The 10232-nt window shown below is 36.4% G+C and overlaps 1 protein-coding gene across 1 annotated transcript; it reads left to right on the top strand.

The window, feature by feature from the left end:
• The first annotated feature begins 4060 nt into the window (after positions 1-4060).
• LOC145557583 (uncharacterized) lies at positions 4061-9970 on the top strand. The gene is made up of 6 exons (XM_081618758.1): positions 4061-4193; positions 4992-5157; positions 5247-5381; positions 5532-5639; positions 9264-9335; positions 9523-9970. The coding sequence occupies exons 2-6, from the start codon at positions 5014-5016 to the stop codon at positions 9685-9687; spliced, it is 624 nt and encodes a 207-aa protein (XP_081474884.1). The 5' UTR covers positions 4061-4193; positions 4992-5013; the 3' UTR covers positions 9688-9970.
• Positions 9971-10232: the final 262 nt, after the last annotated feature.

Here is a 10232-nt window from a genome sequence, read left to right on the forward strand (position 1 = left end):
TATCTTCTTCCGTGCTTCCTCTGCTGCGTGTTCTAACATTGTCCAAATTATACAACGGTTTACTAAAATTTCGGGAGAGGAACTCAACCTTCCAAAATCTCTGCTTAAGTTCAGCCCGAATATTTGTATCACAACTCAAGAGGACTTCAAATTGTTTTTTGGATGACACAAGTTGAGGTTTTTTATCATCATTTGGGTGCTCCTATCGACTTCGTCGGCAAAAAGAGGGATCACTTCCAATTCATCATCGACAAGATTATTGGAAGGATTAATTGCATGAATACTATCAAGCTTTCCCAATCGCAGAAGTTAATAATTATTAACTTTATTCTTGTATTCATGGCATCTCATGTTCTTTCCTGCCATGAGCTTCCACTTTCGATAACAGGTAAAATTGATTCCTTACTAATGCGCTTTTTTTAGGCGCATTCTTATTCTAAAGGTATGCATTGGGTCAATAAGGATATTATGCATCTCCCTCGTGGCATGGGCGAGTTGGGAGTCCGATGCTTGTCCTCCTTAAATAAGGCATTTTTAACGAAATAGGTTTGGAGGATAGTTACAAATCCCCATTTCCTTATTTCGAAAGTTTTCACTACACGCACTTCCTTTCTTTTCAATAACTCTGACACTAAGCCCAGATTCTCGAGTCGTTATTCTTATGGCCTTCGTGGGTTACTTAGGGCAGATACTCTATTACAACAGAGTTGTAATTGGAAAATAGGTAATAGCCGCTCAACTCTTGTTGGCTCAACTAAATGGGTTAATGGTAGCATCCCTGAATTCAAATCGGGAACTCTACTACGCACGCCAGGGAATTGTACTGTCAGTTATTTTATCCATCTGCAGACCCAAGGGTGGGACACTAAGAAACTCTCTCACTGGTTTCTGCCCTCGGATGCTTCGGCTATCCTTGCTATGGAATTACCAGATACTACACAGGAAGACTTTCGTTACTGGGCTGGTACCCCTTTAGGGAGGTACTCGGTGAAGATAGGTTATGCAATGCTTCATCATCAACTTCCTGGAGCTCTTGCAGCTTCAAGTGTAGGCTCTTTTTGGAAAATTCTTTGGTCTTTGTAGGTACAGCCTAATGGAAGTTGTTTTTATGGAAATTGCTTTGTCGTGCTCTTGGTGTCAAGTTGGAGCTTCATTATAGAGGGGTTTCGGTTCAAGATGTGTTTTGTGATCTTTGTAGTACTGGACCAGAGGATTTACAACATCTCTTTAGGGTGTGATGTAATGCAAAATCAGTTTGGAGGGGTGGATGCCTTGACATTCACTCAGAATTTAATGGAGACATTTCTCTCTCAGATTGGATCCAAGATTATATCCGACTTTTCATTAGTTAGGATGGGCCTTGTAGTACTCGCTTGGGCAACTTTGTCGGTACCCTTTTGAGTCTTTGGTTATGTCGGAATTCTACTGCTTCTCGCTCCTTTGCTTCTCAGTTTACGGAGGTCATGAATTCTCATACAATATTCCTCGACCAGGACGCTTCTGGTACCCTTTCTCCTGTTATGGGGGGGTCAAGCGGGTACCTCGCCTCCACCTGGGTTTTTCGCTTCTCATCTTGGTTTGCTCAACCAAGGGAATGCTTTGCTATCAATACAAATTGATGGTTCTTGGTTCTAGATTCTCACCATGCTGGGATGGGGTGTTGCTTGGATAATGTGGACTCGTTGGATGACCGGATCGCTGGCGGAGGTAACTTCGGCATTTTCTCTTCAGCCTTACACGCAAAGGCAATGGCGTGCTTGTATGGATTGCAATGGGCTTCTGATAGTGGGTTTCAGTGCCTCATAGTCTTTACTGATTCCTATAATCTTGTTTAGCTTCTTCGGGGGATGGTCAAGGTAACATTGATTATCTCTGGCTCATCAGTAAGATTAAGCGGCTTGGCTCAACCTTTCAATATTGTCGTGTTCATAAGGCAGATCGTCAACGTGTTCATTGTGCTCATCAAATTGCTGGAGAAGCGGCTTTTAATTTTATTTGTTTTAGTACTAATTTGTAGTTTGTTTTTATCCTTTGTAAAAAAAAAAAAAAAAAAAAAAAAATTAAGTTAAAAAAAAGGAAAATTCTCAATGGTAACACTAAACTTTTTAATTTTCTCAGTGGTAAATTGCAAAAATTCTTATTATTCTTGTTAAACTTTAATTTATTATAATTTTCAATGGTGAACTTAGTGAAACAATTTAGTTAATATTAAATCATGGTTAACATCTTTTGAGTTTAAATCATTAACCACGGTTAGTTTTTTTTTTTTTAATAATTAACTTAAATTTAAAAATTAAAAAAAAAAAAAAAAACACCCCATCCTCCCCACCGAACCAGCAGCCCAACCCCTCCCTTTGCCGGCGCCGTCGCCACCCAGACCCCCTCCCCTTTTCTGGCGCCGGCGACCAGTCGTTCCCCTCCCCCTTCGATTTCCACCTCTCTTCTCTTAAAACCACCTGGAACCTCACCTCTGCCACCCCCGAAACCACCTGGAAACCTCCCCCACCCCCAAAAACCCTCGCCGACCTCTCCTCCACCTCCGAAAACCCCGGCCACCCAGCCCACCACTCTTGAAAAACCCTAATCGGCCCTCCTACACCCTCACAAACCCTCGACGACCTCTCCACCACCCCCCTAACCCACCACCCTCGAAAAACCCTAATCGACCCTTTCCCCACCCACAATTAGGATTTTTCGAGGGTGGCGGCTGAGTGGTAGGGGCTTTCGAGGGTGGAGGAGGTGGGTTTCGGGGAATAGGGGAGAGAGGAGTTTCGTGGGGTGGGGTGGGGTGGGGTGGGTTTGGGGGAGGGGGATGGGCTTGGCGCCGGCACCGACGTGGGGGAGGGAGGGAGGCTGGGCACCGGCCGACCTGATGGTGGGGGGGTGGGGAGGGTGGCTGTTGGTGGAGGAGGTTTTTTTTTTAAAAAAAAATTTATTAATTTATTTATATAATATAATTAATTAAATATTAAAAATATATAAAATCTTAACCATAGTTAATTATTTATTAAAAAAGTCATCATTAATTTCATCTATAAACCTATACTAAAGGCGAAACCTGGAATGACACTTGTCATTTCCTGGTTAAAAATTTTCCCGCCTTTTTTTTTTTTCCTTTTATTTTTTTTGCGATATTTTAATGACATTCATTTAATAACCTACAATAATAGTTATTTTCAATTTAACAACATATTTAATCCCATTATACTCAATTTTTTGTACATATATTTTATATACTAGGAAACTTTTAGTTACATCAATACTAAGATAGATTAAAAATAAGGTATTGTAACATATTATTTTCCAATATTATTATAATATTGTCAATATTAATTTTTTTTTCTCCAACTTTCATCATTTGACAATAAAATTTATTTTAATTAAAAAAATATCATTTGGTAGCATACATTATATAAATCTTAAAATTATATAACATTTATAAGAACAAAATCATTCAATTATATAATACATAACATATATTGGAAAATTTAATCTAATTACTCTAATATTTATATGATTTTAAAAAATAAAAATAAAACTCCTATTACTCACTAAAAATATATTTAAAAAGTTGATTACGAAATATTGAATATTCTAAAGTAAAATAAAATCAAATAAATTTTCATATTTCTGTGAAAATGTATTAATAATTTAAGGATAGATGTATATTAATTCGCATATGGGTACAAATCTAAGCTAATATTTTAATTTTATTACATAAAACCTTATAGATTCTAAATTTCTATTATTATATATTTTTTTTATATAATCCAATTCAATAACCTTTACTTATTTCAGTATTTGGTATTGGTATGAACTAAAATCAAGTTATTTTTTTACAAATAATATTTTTAGATAAAATAATGTTGAATTTACACTATTATTTATAATATATTTGTTGTAAAATTTAATTATGACCGTGCATGGCACGGGATTTAACCTAGTTGGTAATAATTATAAATAATTTAGGTTACCAAAAATAATAAATTTTTTTACAATTCAACATTGAAAAAACTAAAAATTATTGTGTTACCATTGAAATTTCCCAAAAAAATTAGAAAAGAAATTAAGCTAACCTACCTAAAACATAATTCTGTCCTCTTCACTCTCTCATTTTCCCATTGAAGCGCACTCCACATTCTCCATTGAGGCGCCTTCTGATATTTGTATCTTCCATTGAAGCAGCTTCCGAGGTAAGTTGTTACTTTCTTTTTGCAATCATCAAATCTCAACTTCACAATTTTGGCATTGTCGTTAATTTACTTCTCAGTATACTCAATTTAGGGTTCTTCTAAACCCGATTATTGAACTATTTTTTATAATTACTAAACTCGATTTTGTTGCTAGAGAAGAAATTTATGAGCTTAAATTGATATTTGTCCTAGTAACATAGGTTGTGTTCATACCTATATTTGATTAATTAATTGCGAAAAATTAGAATTGTTTGGAATTAGGATCAATTATCTGATGATTTTTATGTGGGTCTTGAGCTTAGTTGGCAATTTTGTATGTGTAAATAATATTGTTCATGAAATTTGGGTAAAGTTTCAAACTTGGAGTAAACCCATTTATGGTTTTATTGTGAGGATTGTATGTGTAAATAATATTATTCATGAAATTCGGTTAAATTTTCGAACTTGGAGTAAACCCATTTATGGTTTTATTCTGAGGATTGTATGTGTAAATAATATTATTCATGAAATTCGGGAAAATATTCGAACTTGGAGTAAACCCATTTATGGTTTTATTCTGAGGATTGTATGTGTATATAATATTATTCATGAAATTCGGGTAAATTTTCGAACTTGGAGTAAACCCATTTATGGTTTTATTCTGAGGATTGTATGTGTAAATAATATTATTCATGAAATTCGGGTTGATTTTCAAATTTGGAGTAAACCCATTTATGGTTTTATAATGAGGATATTGAATGTGTTCAGATTTGGTGAAATTACAAATTGTTCTGATTGTTGTTCTTTCTGAAAATGAAGGTGAGAGTAGAATCGGGTTCAGATGGCATATTATCAATGTGGGAGAAATATATTGCGTCGAATTGGCCAAGATGCTGGCGTTAAGAGATCAGATGGTTATCTCCCATCCTTGTTTTTCACAGGTCAAGGAGTCCGATATAGGAAATTGGAAGTTATTCTTACAACGGTTTGTAGAGAACCCTACAAGAGATGTGTTTGTTTATGTTATGGTAGCTGCAATGGTTGACATTTAGTTTATTAACTTAAATTATGCAGAACATGGATAAGCTCGGGAAAGCTGGTGAGACTGTGAAGGTTGCTCCCGGTTACTTCCGGAATTATCTTATGCCTAAGCTACTTGCAGTGCCAAACATTGACAAGTTTGCCTATCTGGTTAAGGAGCAAAGGAAGGTAATTTGCTAACTTTAATGTATTATTTGTTTAATACTTCGTAGTTATTTGCACTGATGGTTGTGCTCTGCTGAAATGTACTCTATGTAAAGTTGGATTCCCAATTATTTTATCAGTCTAATTTTGTGAAACAATTCCTGTGAAAATCAGATTTACCAACCTCTAGAAGAAGAAGAAGTTAAGGTGGTGAAAGAAAGTAAGCAGGATCTGATGAAAGAGTACATTGCTGCAGCAAAACGGCTGGATAATGGAACAGTGGTTAGTGTTTTGTATATGTAATTTTATCAAAGGGGCATATTCTCCACATTTCAATATTTTACTATGTTGTGTTTAGCTGAGCTTGAGTGATGGCATTTATTTTTTTTCCACTCGACAGTTTTATTTTTCCTTCTTTAAGTTATTTAAAGAAAATGCATGCATGAAACAAAAATCACTGAATTTGTCTTCATATTCTACTTCAGCAAAAACAATGATGAGTATAACACTACAAAATTTGTTTGGAGGGAAATGTTATAGCACCTGACTTTAATTTTGTCTTCAGCACCTTATGAAAATAAGTTAAGGAAGCAATATCTTGTGCTAAACCCTAATTAACCAAGTTTTGAAATCACACTAGATGTGTATCAGCATTTAAATTGTTCTTGCACATTAGAATTTGATCAAAATCAAGTTTGCCTCATATTTTGATCAAATTATGTCGTGTTGTTATGTTCAAATACAAGGTAGGAAAGTATACTTTGAAATATTCAGTTAACCAGAAGTACATATTCATAGCTTCCAGGATATGAAAAGAGGAACGTGTATAATTGAATTCAGGTTGGTGAGGAAACCTGTCTGGAAGACTTTACTTTGGAAGGGGTCCTGAGTCATGGTCTGGTGAAATTTGTTCATGGCATTGATAGTAGTATGAAACCTAACCTTGTTTGGGTTAATGCATGCATCACCGGGTTAAATGGGCCTGCAAATGAGCATCACCGGTCTCTGATTTTGGCGCAGCACGGCTTGGTTGCTTATTAGACCATCTCCAATGGTGAGACTCAACTTTGAGTATTGAAATACAAAATGAGTGTTTTTACCTCCAATGGTGCTACTCAACCCACTCCTCAGGTTAGCAACTCATGTGAAGTCTAATTTCCCAATGGTGAGACTTTGTAAAGTATACTAATATCACTTTTAATTTATGGCCCACCAAATCATATTATAAGTTTTTTTAGAAAAAAAAATAAAACTAAAACTTAAATAAATTACAAAACATATTATAATATTGATAAGGGCCTACACTTTTTGTCAAATGAGACTCAAAGTTGAGTATCTAAACTAAGCAACTTTCTTTTGGAGTTGGAGTTGCTAAGTTTAGATACCAACTTATTGGTATCCTTTGCAAAAAATACTCTCTCTCCTAAAGAAACTCCCTCAAGTCTCACCATTGGAGATGGTCTTATGACAACTGTTATTTCTTGGACCCCAACAGGCTTAAGGTTGGGAATTCACAGGAGAAAACACCATAACCTGAATGCATCAATAGAAGAAGTAAAGTGTACCATATAGGTAGGCAAACTCAGCCTTCCCTGTGTAATGCTGAAATGGTCATGATTCTCATGAAAAAAGTTATAGTACCAACTAAACTCTTGTACAAGCCTCTTCGTCTTCTCCATACCATTGCATCTGCAATTTACCCGTTTAACCATCTTTTTTTTAAAAAATAAAATTATTGGAAGTTCCTTTGATCATTTGAACTTTAAATATTCCTTGATTTCCATGTATGATATAGTGATGCAGCCAAAATTCTGCTGAGGAGTGCCAATTTAGAAATTTTTCCCCTTATATTAGCCTACTGTCCATTAACACTTCTTGCCAGCCTGCTGCTGTTGTACTGACTATTTACCAAATGCAGGATAATGTGATAACGACTCTCACCAATTTTCCATGTTTCTCGAAATTTTTGGGTCTTTTGTTCCTGTGAGGAATTTGAGGATGATAGTTTATCATTTGAAATATCCTTGTTTTTGGCTGTATCTATTTCCCCAAAGTTGATTAGAGTTGGTAACTCTTCCTGATAGCAAACATTAGCACTAGCACTATCCTTGTTTACATGCAGTCTTTGCTCTTTGGTCAGACTGGAGGATTTCCTTATCATCCTTGATGTCAGTGGAGCTTTGACTGAGTTTTAAAAGGATTACTTCTTGGTTCATGTTTCACTGATTATGTTCAGTAGCTTAATTGCCATTTAATCTGCAGCAGTGAAGAGGTTTAAGCATGAGCTCTAAGCTGCTCTGCAATAAATTTTTCTACCCTTTAACTATGACTCTGTAGTCTGAAACTGTAGTTTGCCTTATTGCCCCGATATAGTTCGAATAGATGGGTGCTGGTAAATCATTAAACCAGAAATGTCATTGAAATTTTGCCCCTCTCTTGGTAATACCTTTTTGATGTTTCATTGATGTAAAATGTGGGTGCTACAAGTGAAGTTTGTTAAAGAAGGTGAGTATTGGCGATGATTTCAGGGTAGGATTACGTTTTATTCAACCTATCCAGAAATATGTGCACTAGTGAATGGAAGTCCAGATGTTTCCATTTACGGTCCTTCTTGACTAGGAATAGTGAGGTACCCACCATCACAAGGTTGGTGAGAAGTTTACATGAAGGAAAGATTCCCTTGCGTGGGGGAAAACATGTAGGAGATCTTCCTGAGGACGCGGGCTTGGCTCACCTCGATACCCTCATATGCAGGAAATTGCATACATGAAACAAAAAAAACAGAGTTTATCTTCTTTTGCTGAGAGAGAGAGAGAGAGGGGGGTGGGTGGGAGGGGGAAGGAATCTAGCTTGGTTCTAAGAACGATCAAAAGTCTCCTGTAAAGGGATGGCAGTCTGCATACACAGTACAATGTCAATTGTTTGAGTACCAACTACCAAGTGTATCCTTAATTAGAAAGTGTTTACAGGCCCACGGAGGGGTTTGCAAAATATTTTGATAGAGCAACTGATCTGCAGTACTCTTAGCTTGCTTTGCCAGGCTATCTGCTACTGAATTAGATTCAAGATATTTAATCCTGATTCCTGGTAGGTGATCCAGGCACTCTGCGAATTGTGATATTGTTAGCCTTCTTTTATTGTAGTTAGAATCTGGTATGTCCTTGACTGCTTCGGAACAATTAGACGAGATTATGCATTGGTCCCATTGACCCTTTATATTTCTATTCTATTTAATTCAGCTTCCAATGGGGGAGTTGCAATATAGCTTATGAATGAACCCTTGGACCAGCAATTCAGAGGAGTAGGTGAGTAGCAAAAAGAAGTATCCACATTTACTGTAATGATGTTTGGCTGAGGGTAGAACCAGATGGATGGGCCAATGGGTTGGGCTTTATGTCTACAGGGTGGTTTTCTTCAGTGAAGATTTATTCTGTAGCAGCCTAATAAGAAGATTTGAACTAAGAGTCAAAGGTGATGTTGAGGCTGTTGACTTTATTGAATGCCAGGCATTCCAACTCTTCCAAATTGACTAGAGAAAGGAGGAGAAAGTTCCAGGGGTATGGGGTAGAATGGGAGATATAGGTAGTTTGGTTCTCCCAATCGGTACTGATCCTGGTCGAAAAAGGGTTAGAGACAGATACATTGATCTTATCCCAACTCACCTTGGATCTAATATTGGTTTTAAGAATATGATTCATGACTCAACAGAATTTGCGCAGTAAGGGCAGAGTTTTGTCTTCATAACTTCAGCTTGCTGTTTCATGTCACACCCCCCCCCCCCCCCCCCCCCCCCCCCCCAAATTATCATATATGTATGTGTCTATCATTTGTGAAGCCATGAGCCCATGAAGGTTTGAACATAGAAGTGATTATGATTATTCTGGAAGTTAATTTATTTTTTTGTAGGTTTTAAGAAGATATTTTAAGGTTGACAATGAGTTGCGTGAACCTGTGACAAAAGACGAGATTATTGCTGAGGTATGATTTCACTCTTTTCTGAATACTTCACTCATATCTGGATGCAATTCCATCATTGTTGCATTGAACTTGATTGATAGTTGGATACTGATAACTGAATAATGTATTGAATCTTCCAATCTGGAACTGTTACATGCACACAACAGGAGACAATTTATCTAAAGTTGACATAACTCAATTTTTCCAGGTGGCAAGGCAACTTTCTGTTCAAGTCGAACCTGAAAATTTGTATATGCCTAATCCTTTGTCATCACTGGGGGAGCATGAGATACCTCTCCGCCTGCCAAAGTCCATCCCAATGCCCCAGGGGAAGCTTATGTGGAGTCTCAAGGTCAAAATTAGAAGAAAGTGATCCAATCTCCCATGCCTAGCTCAGATCTAATTGAGGCAACTATACTTTGTTTAGAGACTCTATTCTCTAAGTTTAATTAAGCAATGGGATTTTGTTCGTCTCGTTGTAACTTACGCCATCTAAGAAGTCAGATTTTGGATGGAATTTTCTTCCTTTTTTGAGCCTTCATGTTTAGTAGATGGCCATGAAGCTTGTATTCATTAATAATTTTCCTGTCCCGCTTTTAGTATCAAAAGGCTTGATGGCTTTGTTGAATAAGATGTGTCATGATTTTGTTTCAGTATCATGAAAGTCCTGCATTCTTTATTTATTAATATATATATAGAGGAGGGATCCGGTGAGAATTGGTCCATATGTGAGAATTCTTATATGATAACTTTTTTTTTTTTTTTGACAGAATACTTACATGAGAACTGATCTAAAATTTAGAACATGTGAGTTAAAATTTTAAACATGTGACTCAAATTAAAATTTTGAACATATGAGTAATAATTTAGTGTGAGTAATATATTTAGAACATCTGATTTCTGAATTAGAACAAGTGA

This window comes from Chenopodium album, chromosome 1, assembly GCF_948465745.1.
Source record: "Chenopodium album chromosome 1, dcCheAlbu1.1, whole genome shotgun sequence".
Classification (NCBI taxonomy): Eukaryota; Viridiplantae; Streptophyta; class Magnoliopsida; order Caryophyllales; family Amaranthaceae; genus Chenopodium; species Chenopodium album.

Coding starts and splice junctions, on each gene's coding strand:
- LOC145557583 (XM_081618758.1), top strand. CDS start 5,014: ATGGCATATTATCAATGTGGGAGAAATATATTGCGTCGAATTGGCCAA. Junction 5,382..5,531: donor TGGTTAAGGAGCAAAGGAAG/GTAATTTGCTAA, acceptor TGTGAAAATCAG/ATTTACCAACCTCTAGAAGA. Junction 9,336..9,522: donor AAGACGAGATTATTGCTGAG/GTATGATTTCAC, acceptor CAATTTTTCCAG/GTGGCAAGGCAACTTTCTGT.